Raw genomic sequence first — 20162 nt, 5'->3', positions numbered from 1 at the left:
GAAACAGGAGAGCTGGATTCCAGTCCCAGCCTTGCCTGAAATGAGGAGAGTGTCCTGGGCAAATCCCTTCCCTTCTCAGGACCCTCTTATCCATCTCAGGCAGATGGGTGGGGTATGGACCTCCTGGGGCTTGGCCCAGCAGGCAGCGTCCTATCAGGGTAACGCCTCCATCGTCCAGGAGGCAGATCTGGCCTCCCTCCTCCACTGTGGTCCTTTCTTTCATTCCAACACATATATTACAAAAGCTGTGTAGCTGGATCTCTTTCTGCATGATGGAGTGAGCCGGTGACAGTGTGGCCTAAAGACAGGGCTCAGCCTACGGTCCCAGCTGAGAACGGGGGACAGAAGCCCAGCCAGGCACATGTGCAAGACAGTAGAACAGAATGCCTAAACCCATGGTCTTTGCCGCTGGATTGCTTGGCTTCAAATCCTTACTGCGCAACCTTGGACAAATTACTTGACCTTTCTGTCTCGTTATCCTATAAACTGGGCAAAGTATCAGTATCTTACCTCATAGCGCTGTTGAGGGTTAGTGATTTGAAAGACTGAAAACAGAGCCTGGTGTTTACAGTTTCTGCATAAGCCTTTGTGGTTTGTTGTCACCAAGGGTGTGAGCCTGGGCCCAGGGCCGGGTGGGTGCTCTACCCAGAGCACCTTCCGGTAGGGAAGCTGACCTGTTAGAACAGCCCCAGCCTGGGCTGTCTCTGCCCATCTCATAGTCTGACAGCAGGGGCATCCCTTTCTTTTAGGGGCAACTGCCAATTCCTCCCCCCAGGGTGGGGTCTCGTCCTCAGGGCTCAACAGGCAACCACCGAACAGTCCCATCTTCCAGGGTCTGGATTGTTGCTCTTAGGCGCGAGCACCTTAGTACGTACGTGTGATCATCAGTGTTTGGAGAGCTATAGGCCCGCTCCTTCCCTGAGCGCCGAACCTCAGGGCCCTTTCAGAGTTCTACTGCTTTGGGGCTTTCTTCCACTTGGTCTGGAACCCGGACCGTTCACTCACGCGTTTATTCACAGAGACCCACTAGGTGCCGAGCCCTGAGGTGGAGGTGGGTTTTCTGGGTGTTGAGTGAGGTGTCACCCCTGCCCTCGGGAGCTGGCAGCCTGCGATGAGGGGGACACATGCCCACTGGACGTCTGTCCCCAACGGCCGAGGCCTCAACCTCCACGTCCCAGAACAGTGTCTGGTGTCAGGAGGTGCTTCCTGCACCATCACTGAATGAGTGACAGGCTCTTGGTCCAAAGAGGAAGAAGGACCAGATTTGGGTCTGAGGCAGGCAGAGCCTTGCCCACTGTGGGTGGCTGGGAGATGGCTGAGCTGCTCTTGGAAGATGGTGACGCTGGGCCATGTGCAGAAGGCCCAGCAGAAGCCACGGTGTGTTGACGGAGAAGTCCAAGCCCTACTTGGGGAGCAGAGAGCAAGGGTTGTGGTCGGAGCTCTGGTTTCCCAGGGATCCGACCGAGCCATCCTTGCTTCCTGCTGGTGGAGCCCGGCTGGAGGTGTGGGTGAGTACGTGTGTGTGTGTGTGTGTGTGTGCGCGCGTGCACACTGGCGTCAAGCATCCAGACATGCCAAACGTGCAGATGTCGGGGGAGCCGCGGATGGAGCAGCTGGCCGTGGGGATGCTCACCCTGTGATTTGTTGCTTTGACTCCTCAGGCCGCGACTTGGCGAGCACGACCCTCCCTGGGTACCCTCCGCACGTGCCCCCCGCTGGACAGGGCAGCTACTCGGCGCCGACGCTGACGGGGATGGTGCCTGGTGAGTCTGCGCTGTCTGCGTCTCTGCAGCAGGAGGCATTTGGGGTTCCTGGGGGGCATCCCTCCCCACACGGTCCCAATGACCTCCCTGCTTGGGAGGAGTGAACCTGAAAAAATCAGGCTGAGCTCTGCCTTCTTGGCCTCTTTGTCAACCAGCGGCAGCACCTGGGAGGGTATCAGAGACAGGGGGGTCCTTGACTGTCCCTCAGACACCCTCGCTGGCCACGCAGGGACCCTGAATGCTGAGGGGCACGGGACCTGGCTGAAGGTCAGAGAGGGGCTATGTGCGCGCTAAGTCGCTTCAGTCATGTCGGGCTCTTCACGACTGCCTGGATGGTAGCCCGCCGTGCTCCTCTGTCCATGGCATTCTCTGGGCAGGAATACTGGAGTGGGCTGCCATGCGAGAGGAGCTGGGGCATCCCAAGCTGCCCGGCAAGTAGGCGGTGGAGCCACAGTAGAAGCCCTGGCCCAGCGTGAACCACCCTGAGGCCTCGCAGGAGGGCCCCTGCTCTGGAGTCACCCCCTCCTGGCACAGAAGTGCCCCTGTGCCTGTGGACTGAGGCGTCTGCGGGCCAAGGGGCTGTGCCCACCTGGGGCCCACACCCCTCCTTCCAGCCCACCCGGGAGCCTGCCCAAACAGCCCTAAGCCCCTTCCGGCTTCTCGCCAGCCCACATCACCGACATGCACACCCTCGGGCCCAGGTTGACTCTCAGTGGGCAGTGTGGACAAAGTGTGGACGTGAAGCCTGGGTGTCCACACCCGTGTTCGAGGCCGGTGAAGACGAGCAGGCTGGGCGTGGGGAAGGAAGCCGGGCGGATCAGGGCTCAGGTGGGCCTTCCCCATCCAGCCAAGGCCGGGCACAGGCTCTGAGGAGACCCAGAATTCTAAATTCTCTCCTGGCCTTCCAGGTTATTACGGAGATTATTTAACAAGGTAGGAGGACAGAGCATATTTCATTTAACGGTTTGTTAGCTTGATTTATGACTTTTAAATATGAGACATATGGGAAATGGCCTCTGTGTGTACTCTTGCCCTGGGCCTTGCCAACGCCGGGGAGGCCTGCCAGATCCATGCCTGCAAAGGCTTCGCCTTTTCTGCCTCCAGGAGGGGTCACGGCAGAGCCACTGTGCTCAGGGCAAGAGCGGGAGGCGGCGGGGCACACACCCTCCTGCCTGCCTCCACCCCCACTGTCTGCCAGCCCTCAGCAAGTTGGGACTGCCCAGGAACTTCGTGGCTGTGGATCACTCTGTCAAGTGCAAAGTGCTTGCCCAGGAGCCCTGCGGTGTTACAGCCTGTGAGGTGGGCAGGGTCCCCAGGGTCAGAAGGAGGCTAGTGAGACTCAGAAGAGTTAGGGAGCTGCCCACAGCTGCAGAGCGTGGAGGTGGGAAGTCTTGAATCCAGGTCTTCTGCCCCGCAGTGCAGTACTCCTGGCCTCTGCCCCCCTGTGCACCCTCCGTTTGTCTATGCTTGCTTCACAGTGATGGCAGAGGGGGAGGTGGCAGCCCCAGGTCCAGCCCTGAGGGCATGTGGGCGGCGAAGCGGGGCCACTCGGCTGGCCCTGCCGGGCCCTGCTGCCAACTCCAAAGAGGCCGAGTTCAGAGCAGCAGCTGAACTTGCCCAAGTTTATCCAGACAGAGGTGCCCTCCAGCCCCTGGGATTCCTGCAATCCTAATTACCAGGCTCGGGATACAAATGGCTGGGTGTTCCGGGGGTTCCGGCAGAGCCCACAGCAGGTAGCATTAATGGTGGCAGCAGGAACCACAGACCCGCACAAGAGCAAAGCCTCATGGGTCCTACCAGCAGCCACTGGCCGGGCGGCCACGGAGCCCGCCGGGTGGGGTGGCCCCCTGGGGCGCTGCAGAGAGGGAGGCTGCGTGGAGAGGAGGAAGGGAGACAGGCGTTCTGGCAGGGAGGCCCCACATCTCTCTCGGCACCCTCCCTCCCCCCTCCCTTCTGTTTTCCTTCTCTGCCCGCGTCCTCTTCTCACGCAGCCCTAGCACTCACTCAGCACCAGACCTGGTGTCGGGGCCGCAACTCCACGCTTAGCAAGCAGGCCCTTAGCTCCTGTTCCCCCTGTCCACAGCAGCATCACATCTCTGGGAGTCTGTCTGCAACAGGATTTCCAGACACATTCTTGGATGGCTTCATGGGGGCAGCGCTGGCCCACACTCGTGGTCTTTGCTGGAACGGCCCAGATCTAGACCACCTTTCAGCACAGTGGGTCCTCTGCCTTCCTCTTCTTCCACACCTCTCATAGCCCATAACACACTCCTTTTATGTGAGTGTCTGGCTAAAGGCAGGAGGGAGGGAAAATTAATATTGACCTGCGTATGAATTTCTTGTGGCTGCCATAACAAGTTAGCACAAACTTGGTGACTTAAGACAGTGGGAAAATTTCTCTCACAGTCCTGGAGCCCAGAAGGCTGAAGTCAGTATCACTATATGAAACAGCCCTCCCTCCCAGACTGGAAGTGAATCCCAAGGGAAACCGAAATCTTTGGAGCTATTTTTCCTACCCTAGGTTCTGGGAAGGGCTTCCCTGGTGGCTCAAATAGTAAAGAATCCATCTGTAATGTGGGAGACCTGGGCTCGATCCCTGGGTCGAGAAGATCCCCTAGAGGTGGGCACGGCAACCCACTCCAGTATTCTTGCCTGGAGAATCCCCATGGATAGGGGAGCCTGGCGGGCTACAGTCCATGGGGTCGCAAAGAGTCAGACACAACTAAGCGACTTAGCACAACCCAGCATAGGTTCTGGGAAACATTTGGCTGCTACCTCTTCCATTATAGGAGAGACTTCCATAGATGAAGTTTTCTTTTAGAATACACTTGAAAAGGGATTATGTCTGGGGTCCACTTGGGTAGTTGAATTTTGGGGCCTGGAAAAATAGTATGTTTTTCCATACAAACCACAGTCTTGGTGAGTTAGACTCCTGTTTATTTCGAATTTGGTTCTGCTGTCGGGGTTGTCCACCCTCTCTGATTTCAGGATGTGTTCACATATGCAGATCAAGGCTACTTGGTCTGCTCGAGCGTTTGTAGATTCAGTTCCTGTGGCTCTGCCAACCCTGCACAGCCCTCGGCTAATTAGTTACGTTGAACAAAGCCAACACGGCACACCACATCAGCTCGGCATGGAGACAGTTTTCAGATTTTATTTTCCTCAAGTTCCAGCAAATGCCAAAAGTTTTGCACCAAAGATTCCATAGTGTCTTGACCAGTGTAACTAGTTGATTCCCGCCTGAAGGTATTTGCACAACCTAACGGATATTGACATGGCATTTGAAACTCTTAAAAATTCTAGGCTGGGGGAAAGATGGAGGCATTCACTGCCCTTTGGCTTCAGTGAGTCTAAGAAGCAAGGTAACCGACTGTCTTTGAGATGAACTCGCCTCACCCCATACCCCTTACTGGACTCCTCTTTGGGGGCTTCCGGCCAGAGTGCCAGGAAATCCTGCCCATGTCGTGTTTACCTCCCCTGGGCTGCAGCAGACACGCAGCTGTTTGACGAGGGCCCTAGAAGGAGCCTGGTGGGCTCTCTGTCCCGGAAGCTGCTCACTGTGGATGGGTGTGCATCACCTCTAGATGCCATTCTTGAAATCGCTCAACTGATGGCTTTCTTGAAGAAGTGGGAGGTGATGGCGAGGTTGGAGTGGACCCCTGAGGCCAGTGAGGTGGTGTGGGCAGGCACTGGGTCCTGGACTCCAGTGGGAGGGATGGAGACACCTACTCCCCCCACAGGGGCGATTCCTCGGCTTGGTGCACTCAGCCCGCTCCATTACTCCCACTTTCACTGGCCCAGACTGCCTGGCTCCCTCTCACTCCCACGTTTTCACCTAACGCTTCACCAAATATGTGTTAGCTTCCTCTTGCTGCTATGACGAGTCACTGCAAGTTAGTGACTGTCTTAAAACAACAGTCATTTCTCGTTTTATGGTTCTGGAGGTTGGGAATCCAAACTGGGTCTCCCTGGGCTGAAGTCCAGGTGTCAGCAGGGCCGTGTGCCTTCTGGGGGTCACCCAGGGAGAATCCTTTCCTGCCTTCCTCAGCTTGTAAATGCTCCGCATCCCTGGCCTGAGTCTTTATCATGCTGCCATCTTCCAGGTTTGCCCTCTCCTGCTCCCTCTTCCTCTTAGAAAGACCCTTGTGGTTTTAATGGACTCACCTGCTTAATCCAGGATAATCTCCTTATCTTCAGGTCAGCTAATTAGCAACCTTAATTCCCCTTTGCCATACAACCTGGTCATGAGTTCCAGGGATTAGGGTGCAGATATCTTTGCGGGGTGGAAGTGTTATTCTGCCCACCACACCATCTAAACCAAGACCCCCATCACACCCTTCTCAAGGCATTCTGTTCTTTTCATTCATTATTTAAGCACCATGGGAGGAATTTAATTTAATTCGTTTATTCCTTCCTTGTGCAGTTCCCCCCAGGTCTGTACAGTACTCGAGGGTTATACGGCACACGAGGTTCGGTCTGTCTTGTTCACCTCTGTGTCCCTGGTTCCTGGCAGAGTGCCTGGCCCATAGTGGCACTCAGGCAATAGTAGATGCCACTCAGAAGGGGGTGGGGGTGGGGGGTGGGGGAGGCTGGGGCTGGGCTGCCTGGGAGAGCTCAGCTGAGTACTCCCACAGTGCAGCCACGGAGGCTGAGCCGCCCCGAGGGCCCGCGGTGGCAGCCGCGTGGTGAAGCAGGGAGGCTGGTGGTTGAGAGCCGGGACCTGGAGCCAGGCTGCCTGCTTGTGCATCACCCTCCTGCTTCTCACCAGCTGTGTGACTTGGGGCAAGTTATGTAACTTCTCTGGATCCTTGTTTCCGCCTCATCTATAAAATGGGGGTGATGATAATAAGAATGAGGATTAAATGATGTACAGTTGGCCCTCTGGATCTATGGGTTCAGCATCCATGGATTCAACCAACCATGGATAGAAAATAGTCAGAAAAAAATTCCAGAAAATTCCAAAAAGCAAAACTTGAGTGTTAGCAACTGTTTACATAGCACTCACTTTGGATTAGGTATTGCAGTTTATCAAGAGATGATTTAACGTATACAGGAGGGTCATGTAGGTTGTATGCAAATATTACATCATATTATATAAGGAACTTGAGCATCGGTGGATTGTGATATCCTTGGGGGTCCTGGTCCCTAACCCTGGCAGATACCTAGGGATGACTGTCATATGTGTAAAAACTCTTAGAATTTTGCCTGGCACATATGAAGTGCAATGTAAGTGTTATTTAGTATTATTCTTATTTACAATTGCTGATGCTTATACCGGGGTCTGAGCTGGGTGTGGTAGAGAGAAGCCCAGCAGGCATGCCTAGAGCTGGCCTTGCCCAGCTGGTATCAAGTCAAGAGCTCTCCAGCAGAGCCCACGTCCCTTAGAGCCCGTGGATCTGTGGGAGATCCAAATCAGAAAAGAATCCAGTCACAAGCAAAAGTGCTGCCAAGCAGGAGCAGGGTAGACTCTGAATGCCTGGAAAAAATGAAGAGACACCTGGGGTTGGTCCAAATGAGAAAGATGTCCTGGTAAAGAAGGCCAGAAGCTGGGCTGTAAGCAGAGTATCCTTGGTTGTCTGAAGAGGAGGGGGGCAGAGCTCAGCGACTGGAGTGGGTTCATGTGGGGGGAGCATGGCCCAGCCAGCCCAGCTGGGTAAGTGGGGTTGACAGGAAGAGAAGCTGATTAAGGACGAGGCCAGTGGCCAGCAAGGTTAGGATTTGAACTTGTCAGCTTTTGGAACTCTGCACAGCTCCATAGGCATGGCCAAGACCCGTGGATGGGAGTCAGAGGGACACCGTTGTCGGCCTTGTGTAGAGACCCTTCCCCAAAACCAGAACTGAAAGCGTGAGAATGGGCAGGCTTGGGAGGGGCCGGCAGAAGCCAGGGAGGACGTAGTGGAGAGGCTAGAACATCTTGTGAGATTGGATCAGTGCTCCCTTCTCAAGCGCCTCCCTGGCCCAAGCACCAGCACGTTTGCTTAGGGAATGAATAGCCTTTGTTCTTAGCTCTTATGACCTTCTCACCAGAGCACCTGTGGGTCCTGTGGCCTGGGCGCTTTCTAAGCTGCCTCCTTACCTTTCCAAGGCAGCCCTGGAACGCCACGCACACCTGTTGCTTGTTCCTGACTCTTTGCTGCCCTCTAGTGGCCCCCAGTCACTCCACACCAGGAACATAGACCCTGGGGAACAGCAGACAGAGCCAGGATGAAATGGCAAGTAGCCATTCATTTGTCCTTTCATTCATTCTCAGATATTTCCTGAGAAACACCGGGTGCTGGCTCTGGGCTAGGTGTGATGTTACAGACACAACCCCTGCCCTCAGGGAGCTCACAGTCTAGTTGGTGAGTTGTTCAGTCGCCAAATTGCGTCCAGCTCTTTTGTAACCCCATGGACTGTAGCCTACCAGGCTCCTCTGTCCATGGGATTTCCCAGGCAAGAATACTGGAGTGGGTTACCATTTCCTTCTCCAGGGGATCTCCTGACCCAGGGATTGAACCTGCTTCTCCTGCATTGGCAGGCGATTCTTTACCACTGAACCGCCAGGGAAGCAAAATATAAGGAGCGACTTTACTTCTGGCAGCTTGATGAGGTTGTGAGATGTTGTTGCTATTTAGTTGCTAAGTTGTGTCTAGCTCTTTGCAACCCCATGGGCTGCAGCCCAACAGGCTCACTGATACTAAATATCATTCTCACAAGCTATATTTAGAGCTAAAATCTAGGAAGGTGCTGAGGAAATGCAGGAGAGAGGCTGCTAGGTCTGCTGGGGGCACTGGGGAGAAATCAGGGCAGACTTTCTGGAGAAGGTGATCCGAGCTTCACCTTGAAGGGTAGTTTGCCAGTCTGAGAAGTTGGAGGGCATTTCTGGGTGAGGGACTATGTGTAAGAAGACCCCGAGCCTCAATCCCTAGAAATGTCTGGGACATGAAGTGCTGCAAGCAGCAGCCTTGACAGATGGCGGGCTTGTCCCAGGCAGATCTGAATGTGAGTTGCAGGGGAGGCTTCTGTGCCTTCAAGGCATGGAGAATGAGGGGCCTGGAGTGGCCTGATCTGAGCAGCGCCTGTGACTAAGGTCCCATGTGAACCCTGCGTAGAAGCGACGCTGGGACTGGGGAGAAACTCCACGTGGGTTTTATGAGGCTTTGCCACGCTGGGGAAGAACATTTGCAGAAGCCACATTTGCAGAAGCAAAGGCTCAGAGATGGAAAGCCTGCTGGGGCACGAAGGTCTGACTGGAGTCCAGGAGGCCTGGGTTTTGAGTCTAGCTGCCAGAGCCTCACAGCGTGACCTTGAAATGTGGTCTCGGGACTTCCTACTCTCTCAAAGCAGGAGGTAGGGGGCGAGGAGATTGAATTAGATGCTCCATAGGGGGCTTTCTGGTCCTGCCACACAAGGGCTTCTAAATCTGCTATCACCCCTCTGCTGAACTGGAGGGCCCCCGGGCCACCACCACTGTTCCACGAGGGCGGCAGTTTCCCTTCAGGACTGGGGCTGGGACATGCGAAGGCAATGGCCTCAGACCTTCACGTGTAAGCAGGTAAATCACTTCTGGGGGTGGAGCTGAAGGAGGAGGGAGCCCCGGGCCGTGCTCATCCCGTGCGGCTGTCCCTGTGTCCTCTAACCCTGCCGTCACAGGCGACGGCGGCCTTCAGGGGCTCCACACCTGGAATGCGTGCTCCGCCGGGGGCAGGGAGGGTGAATATAAAGGTAAATATAAAGATAAATATAAAGTAAAGACACGCTTTACTTGTGCGCATACCAGAGTCCTTCCGAAATCCAGACTGAGTCGACCAGGGCCGTCTTCATTTCCTCCTTGGATCCACTGGCATCTATAGCCCCTGCCTCTAAAACTTCATCAGCTGTTGGCCCTCAGCTGGACGGGCCGCCACCGCTAAGCCTGTGGGTCATTCCATCCGGGACTGTTCTCTCCAGAGAACTTTTGGCAACGCCCAGAGCTCTTGGAGGGGCAGGGAGAGCAATGGGGCTCTGCCCTCTCAAAGGAAAATGCTTTTGAGTGAAGCCAAACTGCCTCTGTCCCTAAGTTAATTCCAGCAACAAGCCTCGCCCCCAGCCACATGGTGCTTTACAGACTATTAGAGAGCCGCACCTGTCACCCCCAGTGGCAATTTGGAGGCACCTCTGAGGTTGGCATGTTTATCCCCATTTCAGAGGTAAGCGAGCTGAGTTCGGGGCGGTGCCGTGGCCAGCCAGGGTGCACAGCCAGTCAGGGGGAGCAGCGGGGCCCGACGCCTGGATTCTGGTCCCGGCCTCTCCCAGCCCCTGGTGCCCATGAAAAGTGGGCCCAGGGGCAAGGCTTTGGTCTCCTTGGCCTTCCTTAGGGGTGTGGATGGCCTTCCTGACCCAGAGGTCAGGGCCTAAAGAAGGCTTTCCCAAGCCGGGACACCAGGCAACCACACTTCAGACTCGGGTACATTCCCTTCTTCTCCCCATCTTCACCTGTCCACGTGCCGCCCATGCTCCGGGGGCACACCTCTCCCCCGAGCACTGCCCAGGGTCTGCCTCGCCCAGCTCCTGGATGCTCCGCTGGAATCCTCCAGCCATCCAGTCCCTGCACACAGTAGGCGCCCCACGGATATGAGGAGGTGGAGAATTTGTTTGAATCGGGCGCGTGCCCCTCCCGATCTTGTCTGGCCCGGAGTCGGGGGCTTGGGGCCCGACTGTGTAATTAAACAGAGCTTCGGCTCAACTTACACGCCCCAGCTTGCTCTTCCAATATTTGCTCTGGCTCCTGGCTGGAAGATGCTGAGACAATGGCCCTTGTTGCCCTCTGTTTGAGTTATTTATTTTTTTCCCTTTTCCCTCCTTCCCCTCTCGGGGGGCTCGCCTCTCGCCCTCATCCCTCATGTTTCCCCTTTCACTTGACTGTCATTCTCATTGTCCTCCTGGGGCCGGGAACGCAGGGTGACAGGCAAGGGGAGCCCAAGCGGGCTGGGAAGGCTGGAAATATAGTCATTAATGGGACCTGAGAAGCCCAGATGTCCTCCCTGAATGCGGGTAATTTGTTTTTAATGAAAAACCACGCGGTGACCCTGAACAAATGAATTTTCTTTATAAGGAGTCTATGCTCACCGGCACAAATAAAGGATCTGAATCAGGAAGACTTAGATCCAGAGCTGAGAGAGAGAGAGAGAGAGAAGGAGTGGAAGGGAGCGAGGGACATGAAGGAGGAGGGAAAGGGAACGTTCGGATGACGACTATGTTATCACGTCCTTTTGTCTGAAGCGCAGTCCCAGGTCATGCGCGCCTTGGGCATTGTCCTGCCAAAGCAGGATGCGTGACAGTTGTGACCATTTCGAGGTCTTGTTCACAACAATGCGAAGAATATGAACCACCATCTGGACAGATGGTTACAAAGTACAGTTCTTGTGTGTGGTCTCAGCAGCTCCCCACCATAGCATCAGGAGGGCATGGTTTTTAGCCCCATTTCACAGAGATGAAAACTGAGGCTGAGGATTGGCGATTCGCCCAAGGTCACACAGCTAGCCAGTGGTCGGGTCCGGATGACAAGGGAAGGGCTTTGCCAGTTTGGAGTTTGACTGTTAGAAGCACAGCGCTCCCTCTGCGGGACCCAAGAGAAGGGGGCCTCTCTGAGATAAGGGGAGGTCCCAGGTCTGCATTGAGGAGTCTTGGATTGAAGGAAAGCCCCCTGGCCCCAGAACTTTGTGACTGCAAATTTTCTGAGTACTTTTCAGGGAGGGAGGAGGGGGCATTCCTGGAAAGAAAACTCCCTAGAAAGGAGCCAGAGTCACTTGTAGAAGTGGCTGCAGGGGGATTGGAACCTGGAGAGCAGCGTGTCCCACGACCCACCACCCTGGACTCTTGGGGGGCATCCAGAGCAGGTGCCTGGGGGCAGCAACAGAGGTGCTGGTTCCGCAGAAGCTCCAGCTGAGGGCCCGCCGGCACGGGCAGCACTGCAGGCGGCTAGCAGGGCTCTAGGGTGGGACGTGTCTGTGTGATGTGAGGAGGCCTCCTCTAACACGTGCCTTGCAGAGGGTTGGGGTGGCCCGGTACACTCTCCCTTTGCCAGGGATGGACTGGCCAGGCTGACCTTAGAAACCAGCTCAGGAGTATGCGGATGAGGTCAAAGAAAGGACTTGCTCAAGGTCATACAGCCAGCCGGAGGCCTTTTTTTTTTTTTCTGTGGCCACAGCCTGTCTTTTTGTTCCCACTGGGCTAGTGGGACATAACCCACCACATCCTCACATCCTCTACTTCTTCACCAAAGCGATAAAAAAGGAAACATTTTGTCCTGACTTCATGTAGGCCCGGCCTTCCTGGGGTGGTCTCTGGGTGACCTGGCTTCTAGAACAACTCGAAGCACAACTCCCCCACCCATCCACCCACCCCCCCCCCCCCCCCGCCCCCGACATGTCCCTCCTGAGCATGGATCTTCCCCAGGCCCTATCTGGTCAGCCACAGGAGCATCTCCTGGGATGGAGGCCGAGCTGTCCCCGGGTTGGTCAGAGCGTCAGCCCGGGACCTTGGTGAGGCCTCACCCCCCCTGCCCTCAGATTTTCCCCGAGTCAGGCGGCTGGCCAAAAAGAAAGGACTGTGTTTTTTTTTTTTTTCCTGCACTCGGCTGCCCTCTGGAACTTGTGACCCAATTAGAAAATCAGACAAATAGCAAAATCTGGCCATGACCCTAGCTGAGTCTATAAAGTCTCGGCTCACATTTAGGTCTCTGCCTCCCAAGCACCCGCTCGGAGAACCCGGCCGCCCAGGCTTCCTTGGCCACCTGGGGCAGACTCTGTGCCGCTCTCCTCTGTAATTGACAGTTTATTCCTCACTGACTTCCAAAATGGACTTGAGGCAGTTTCTTGATCTTTCAGTAACATCAGCCCAAACCTGAAATCCCTGTCGTAAAATCCGAGGACTGCCAGTGGGTCGCAGGCAGAGGCCCAGGAGGGGACCAGCTGGCCCCTCCCACGAGTGGACTGGTTTTTAACGGGGTCTCACCATCCAGCTTAGTGCCCGCCTTGGCCCGTGGCTGGAGCTACCATGCTGCGCTGCTGGCAGTGGGGAGCTCACTTTCTTGGAAAAGGCTTCTGTCTGGATGCATTCCGGAGTGTGCTTCCAAAAACGTACTTTTAATCAAAAAGAAGATCACCAGAAAAACTGGGACAAATTGTGATTCTAGCAGGGGATAGTTGTAAATGCCAGGAGGGGTTGCCAGTTGGCAAATAAACTCTTGGTGAGGTCTTGGGTTAATTATACCACCAGTGAGCTGATCCGGTGGGGTCTTTCTTAACTGTCCTTATTTCTAGAATCAGTTCTGGTCTCCCTCCCTCCCTCCCTCCCTTCCTCCTCTCCCTTCCTCCCTAACCTGCCTTCCCTTGTTCTCTCCTCTCTTTCCTTCCTGCCTTCCTCCTTCCTTCACTCATTCATTCATCGGACAGTCTGATCTCCTGATCTCCTGGGAGCTGAGCCCACTTCACGGAGTGAACAGAGAAATCATTGAATTTCTCAAAACCTCGGAGCACCCACAGGGAGAATCACCCATATTACCTGCTCAGGATGGAAAGAAACCAGCTCGAATGTGGTGGGTTCATGGGACTGCCAGGCCCAGGGACCCCCAGGGGACAGGAGAGTGAGGTCTGGGGGCTGCTGGGCTGGACCAGAGATGGGAAGGGATCCCTGGCCCAAGACCAGCTTGCTCTGGGCCTTCCCCAAGAGGCTCCGAGGGAAGCCTCGTCCCCCAGAACCTCCATCCCTGAAGCGGGTGCCAGGCCCATGTGTACAAACAGGGGTTCGGTATTTAGGAGTGGGGAGGAGCAGGGAGCTGCCCTGAATGGCTGCCCGCTTTGGAAATTTCTATGCATTTGTAATAACAAAATTACCATAATTTGCTCGTTAACGCAGCTAGATCAGTCAAGCATTGTTCCAGGCGGGCAGGGAGGCCGCGGCGCCTCTCTCTGCACACTCTCCACCCCCCAGCCAGCCTGCCAGCCCGTTAGAGCTCTGGAAATTAGCATGCAAATGGTCCTAATTCGGTGGGCGAGCTGTCAGGCAGCCCCTCTCCGGCCTCGTCTCTGTGAAGGCCCTGACAGCCCGGCTCCGGCGCCGGCCCACCCTCCTCGCTCCAGCCAGGAGGGGCTCCGAGGGGCACCTCCAGACTGACAGCTTGGCGGCCTCCCTCCCTCCATCAGCGCCATCAGGCCTGGCGGCGGGCTCCCCGGGGAGCAGGCAGGGCTGCCACCACGCCGGCCAGCCAGAGGAGGCGAGGGAGCGGGTGGGAGGGCTGCTGGGGGAGGCCGGTCGGGGCTCAGGTCCACCAGCCTTGGCTGGATGGGGCAGCGTGAGGGTGGAGTGGGGCCCCCTGAGCGGGGCAGGTTGGGGCCCAGGGACCCTCACGGCGGGTGGTTTCTGAGAGCGGGCCCCATGGGAGCCCTGGGGCACTTTCTCCACCGCGCACCCACTGGAGCAAGTCACATCCCGCCTGGCCCTCCCTTCTTTGTCTCCAGGCCTGACTTAACATCCCTCTCAGCTTCCCCTGTACCTGGAACACCTCTATCCACATCTGAGCGTGCAATCCCTCCAGCTACAAGGGAGACCTGGGGGAGGCTGTGAAGGTGTGGGGGGTAGGCCGGATGCCCTGGCCTCAGTCCTGCCTCCAGTCACCTTGCCCCCTTTGCATCTTTTATAGTCTTCCTCCAGGGCCTGTGGTGAGGATGAGAAGAGAAGGCCCCGCTTTCCAGAAGTAGCTAGCATCTAGTGAGAATGTCTATGAGCAGGTCATTTCCCAGCCTACTGGCCCTTCACAGCAGCCCCGTCAGGTTGGTTTGTTGATGGTGCCCCATTTCCTAGAGGAGGACGCTGAGACCTCACTTTACACAGAGTAACTTGCCCAAGTGTCAGGGCCAGAATGGAGTCCAGTCTTGACTGCTCAGATCCTCTTAGCAAGAGAAAAACCAGGACCCCTGAGAGCCAGACCATACTTCTGTCTCAACGGTGAAAGGTGTAATGATACCCTTGTAGGCAATCTGTGCCTCTTACGGTGCTTGGCACATCCTCAATACTAGATAAATGTGGGCTGAAAGGAGAGAACCCCAGCAGCCCAGGTTTGGCAGTCGTTTGGGATTTGCTATATCCATCCTTATGTTCCTCTCCTGACCTGTGAGGGCAGCGTGAAGAAGCAGCAGCTGGAGCGAGAGGGGACGCCACGGAGCTGATCGTGAGGTTTCCCCCCAGGTCGTGTCTCAGGACCTTGCTCCTTCCTCCCCATGAGTGGATGCAGCCCCACTCCAAGGTCCAGGGTTTGGCAAGTGGAGAGCAGGCTGAATTTCAGTCCCCACATGCCCAATCAGTCGGCTTTTCTTGTGCAGTGAACAACCTACTCATCCCTACGTGGCTGCCCTGGCCCCTTTGTCTATTTTAAGGGAATCTTAGTGGAACTCTTCATAGACTTCAGATAAACGAAGAGATGAGAGAGACCTTGAGAAATTCAAAACCCCAGCTGGCTGTCTGAGCCAGCCAAAGGCGGCTCGTGAGCCTGAGTGTCTGTGGCATCACAGCACCACCCAGCACAGAGCCTGCCCCAGGGCAGATGCTCAGTGAAGGTTTGAGAAGCCACCCTGAATAATGCGTGGACCAAGAGAGGACGTGAACACACAGACATGTGCAGGGGTGAACAGAAAGCCATCCATCCTGCTCAAATCCCTTCAGTCACGGGTGGCTTTTCCTTTCCACCTACTCTTTGCTTTGTTGTTTGGGGGCTATGTTGTGAGCCTGAGGGAGCTTTAGGTCTCCAGGTAGTGACCTCTCAGTAGCTACTGTTGGGCCACTCGGAACATGTCTTGGAGAAGAGACTAGCTCCCCCCACCCACAACCACAGAATCCCAGGCTAGAAGGACAGCTCAGGCATGCTTTCATTCCCACCCCAGAGGGCCATGCTGGGCACTTCTGTAATTCCCTGAATGAGCCAGGTTGGATGCTTGCAAACTTCATTTCTGCTGGAGGAAGAATTGCCCAGGCTCCCCCTAGTGGAGAATTGGGACACATCGCCCTCCCGTGTGTGGCGTTGCTGGTGTGGGCAGGATGGGACAGGACCGACCGTTTACCTGCAGTTGGTACATCCACACACTCACTGAATTCTCACCACAGCCCTGTGGGTGCGCTCCTGATGATTACTTTTGTTTTAGGCTCGGTGAGAGGAATGGGCTGGCCCAGGGCCATGCGGAGTCAAGACTAGAATCCAGGCAGTCCATATCAGGCCTCACCCTATGAATGTCCTTGGCCTCAGCCAGCTGACCGTCTGCTTTCATGGCCACAATGCCTGGCCCTTCCAGCCTCGTAGCTTGCAGATCCACGTGGCCAGAGGTGCCCACTCTGTGGGTGGGTCCGCCTTTCAGCAGATGTTTGTGGTATCCTCCTTTCTGGTCTCCCCAGTGCCAGCCTTACCCCCTTGAGTCCATTTTCACCAGAGCAGCCAGGGTGAGCCTGTTACAGTCTGAGTCTGGTCCTGCCCCTCTTTTGCTGTCTCAGGGTAGAGGCTGACGTTCTCACAAGATCTTCCCCTTCCTGCGTCCCTCCTTGAACTCATCTCTACCTGCCCCTCCCTCGCTTTTCCTCTCCAGCCTCACAGACCTCCTCTCTGCTCCTCCAACATCCCACCCGCACCCCAGCCTCAGGACCTTTGCACTTGCCGCTCCCTCTGCACAGACTGCCCTTCCCATAGATATTCACGGGTCTGACTGTCACTTCCTTCACCTCTTTATTCGAAAGTCACCTTCTTGGTGAAGCCATCCCCAGCCCCTATATCATCTCCTTATGTTTTCTTCTTAATGCATAATGTATGCTTTATTTTTTTTTTCCTATTTATTGTCTGTTTGTGTCACTGGAATATAAGTGCCCTGAGAGCAGGAGTGTTTGTTTTGTTCATGGCTGTATCCTCAGTGTCTAGAGCAGTGCCTGGTATTTAGCAAGCTCTCAGCTAACACCTGCTGAACGAGTAGGCCGATGAAACATTGTCTGCTGTGTGCCCAGCGCCAACGTAGATGCACACTGGGTCTCCCCAGCACCCCTGGGGGCTCCCGCCCGCCGCAGCTCACCCTGCATTTGTACCCTTAGGAAGCTTCTTCACTCTTCCTTCCCGGGCCCCCAAAGACATCTTCCTGCCCCCTCCTAGGGCCCTCCCCACTAAGCTGCCTCTCAGCTAGGTCTGTGGGCTGGTCACAGAGGACACGGATGAAAGTGTCAGGCAGATTTAGGAAAGAATAGGTCTCCATTAGCGCAGCCAGCTGCAGGGCTGACCGTCTCACCCATGAGGAAACGAGGCCTGGACTGGGGAAGACTAAGTTTGTGGTAGAGGTGGGACTTCCCTGGGACTCCTGCCTCTGGTCCAGTTGACAGTTGTGAGAATCGGCCTGAGGGCTGTCCTGATTCAGCTCCCTCCACAGGACAAGTGCTTCAGCAAGCCTTCTTACTGGTGGCAGCCGCCCAACCACTGCCGGCAGTGCCCCCACGCCAGCCGGCCCCTTAGCGGTCAGCTGTTGGCACTTAGCCTTCTTAGAGGCCGGCTTTCTTAGGGGCCGGTTTCAGGAGGCCTGGGGACTAGACACAGTGCGCCTCCAAGGACCCTGGGAAACTCCTTAATGTGAGTGAGTGCTTCTCAAACTTTACTGCAGACAGACCATGTGGGCGTCATCTTCCAGAGCAGGTTTGGTTCAGGAACACTAGACTGGGGCCTGGGACCCCGCGTTTCTAACAAAATCCACTGATGCTACTGCACGCTGAGTAGCTAGGGCCTGTCCCCTGCTTCTCACTCACTGTACGAGGAATCACCGCAGGAGTTTGGACCAATCCTGGTACCTGGTCCCACCCCAGAGACTCTGATTGAACTACTTTGGGGGTGTCTTGGTTGTGTGGCTTTCCTAAAGCTCCCTAGAGGACTCTAAGGAGGCGGCAAGGTTTGAGAACACGGACCCGGATCATGTACATTCCTTCTGCCCTCTGGCACCTCTCCGCTCAGAGAGAGCCCTACGGCGTGAAGAGGAAGGGACTTGTTGACACGGTGGGGAAGGGAGAGGAACCCGGAGGCTACATCCACTCCATAGGCCTTTGGAGAGGGCACCCCGAGGATTGAATGGGGGCACAGCTATGAAAGGAGAGGCGCTGAGCCCAGCAGTGGGGAGAGATGGAGACCACGGGGCCCTTCCAGGCAGGGGAATGACTAAGAGGGCTGAAGCAGCTGAGTGGCCCCGTGGAGCCCCGCTTTTGGCTTTGCTCTTGACCCTGACTCTGATAGAGAAAATACCTTTCCCCTCTTTAGCCCAGCCTGCCTGTCTCCCTGGATCTGTGCAATGGTCCCCGGCCACGTAGGAATCGAGTGATCGATGTGTGTGTCGCCCCTTCCCGTGGACTGCGAGCTCTCAGTTGGCAGGGACCGTGTGTGATTCATCTGCGCTCCAGCCCCAGGTCTTGCGCTCTGGGGGCGGGAAAGGTGTGTGGAATTGAGTGCGATCCTCCTCGGGGCGCACCAGGGCTCCGGCCGCCTGTGCTGCAAGTTCCCAGGGCACAGCAGAGCCGGCGCATCGTGGTAGTAATTGTGGAGGTAAATCTTGTCTGGTCTCCTCGCAAACACTTGGTGAGGCATTCCATAAATATGTCAGCAGCAGCATTAAAATTTGATGGCAGGCAGCGTGGGTCGGCACCAGCCCTGTGACTTCCCGGCAAGGTGTGACACCATCACCTCCTCTCATTAGTCAGCGGCAGGAAGCTCGGGCCTCCGCGCTGAGCCAGGCCCAGCTGGGGGCAGGCGGTTCTTCCAAGGACGACCCCTGGCTGCTCTGAGGGACAGGCCAAGGTCTCGGCCACAGGAAAGTAACTCAGAGCTTTGGGCTGACGTGGGCTGAGAGAAGGCATCCCAGGAGGCTCTGGGAATGTGTGGGAAGGTGAGAGGGCCTCTGAGCTGCCAGGGGCTGCGGCTGGTTTCTGAGTCTGGGAGCTGGTGATTGAGGCTGGAGGCTTGTTTCAGCTTTGTAGGCAGCCTGGTGGAAATTGTCTATTTTCCCAGAAAAAAAGACCTCACAGAACACTCTCAAAGGTCATGGGGTTGGACCCATAGTTTAAGCAAGCAGATGGACACCTGAGAGGGAGTCAGGGGAGAGAAAATGCTCCCTAGTGCAGAGAGAATGGAAACCAATCTAGCCTACCTCCCACCCACATTGGTTCATTTAGGGAAACTGAGGCTAAGTGAATTTGAAAGGGACAGGTCCAAGGTCACACAGTGGTAGGGACAGAATGAGATTGAGGCCCTGACTCCTAGTTCAAGGCTTTCTCTACAATCAAAATTTGGGGCACTTGTTGAAATATGAGAAAATCATCTGGAAATATAATTTTCATTCAAAACAAGTCCCGGTGCATCCATTTTTTCCATCTGTCACACCAAGCATGTGTTATGTGCCAAGACCTGAGTTAAACATCCAGTAACAGACCCTCATGTCTGGAGAACACTTTTTGGCTCACAGAAGACTTTGAAATGCGTTGATATTGTTATTGAGTCCTGTGTATTGTTGTAATGCCACATTGCAAATAAGGAACTCAGGTTCAGAGATGTAAAGTGACTTCTCCAAGGCCACTCACCTAAGTAGTTGAGGGGCTTTGACAAGGACTGACCAGCTCCTAGCCTGAGGTCTTCCCCATCGCCTCAGTTATCAACCAGAATGGCAGCCAAGGCTGATCTAACTACCTGTGCAGATTATGAGTGCCTGCCCGTTTACCAAAGCAGTCGTGTGGTTTGGGGTTGTTCAGGGGTTTCGGGGTTTATCGGTCAGTGGTCCTCTTTGGCAGTTGCCTTGACGGTGAGCTGAAACAGATAAGAGCCAGGTCTCTGTGGCCCATTCCGCACCAGGATGCATTGTATCCTATAGAACCCCCTTCTATCTGAGAGGAGTTGGAGACTGCCTCGCCCCCCAGGGTCCCTTCCATGGGGACAGGGGCCGTACACTGTGTCTCTTCAGAATGCAGCCAGGGCTGGTGGAGCAGATTTTGGTAACCCGTTAAATGAAGCAGCTTCCATGTCCTTCAAAGACCAGATCACGGCCACTTCTTACAGACAGCTTTCCTGGACGCCCCGGCCAGGATAAACGATAACTTCTGCTCTGCTCCTAAGTCCTCCACACTGGTAACGGATGCCTGCGTGTCCAGTTCTGGGTCTAAGGAAGCCTCTTAGATGCTGGGAGTGCCCTGAGGACTGGGGCCTGGGCTCCATCCACTACGTGTGTGGAGGTGGTCCAGCACAGAGCTCTGCGTGGAGCAGGGGCAGTTTGAATGCTGAATGGAGTGGACATGCAGGACTCCCGTGAATTTATCAGACAGCCGTCACAGGCATGTGAGCTGGGTTTTCTCGGAAGTACAGTTCAATACCACTCCAGCTGAATTCTG

The 20162-nt window shown here is 55.5% G+C and overlaps 1 protein-coding gene across 6 annotated transcripts in view; it reads left to right on the top strand.

Moving 5' to 3' along the window:
- The window catches only part of PAX5 (paired box 5), a 184580-nt gene that overhangs the window by 140081 nt on the left and 24337 nt on the right, over positions 1-20162 (top strand). For all 6 annotated transcript variants that reach the window (XM_043891325.1, XM_043891329.1, XM_043891327.1 and 3 more), the window contains one exon: positions 1662-1763. In XM_043891325.1, the coding sequence (XP_043747260.1) occupies positions 1662-1763 (102 nt within the window). The remainder of the gene's footprint in view (positions 1-1661; positions 1764-20162) is intronic.

This window comes from Cervus elaphus, chromosome 29 (assembly GCF_910594005.1).
Source record: "Cervus elaphus chromosome 29, mCerEla1.1, whole genome shotgun sequence".
NCBI lineage: Eukaryota > Metazoa > Chordata > Mammalia > Artiodactyla > Cervidae > Cervus > Cervus elaphus.
The sequence above is the reverse complement of the archived record's forward strand: the minus strand, read 5'-3'. Positions and strand labels throughout refer to the sequence as shown.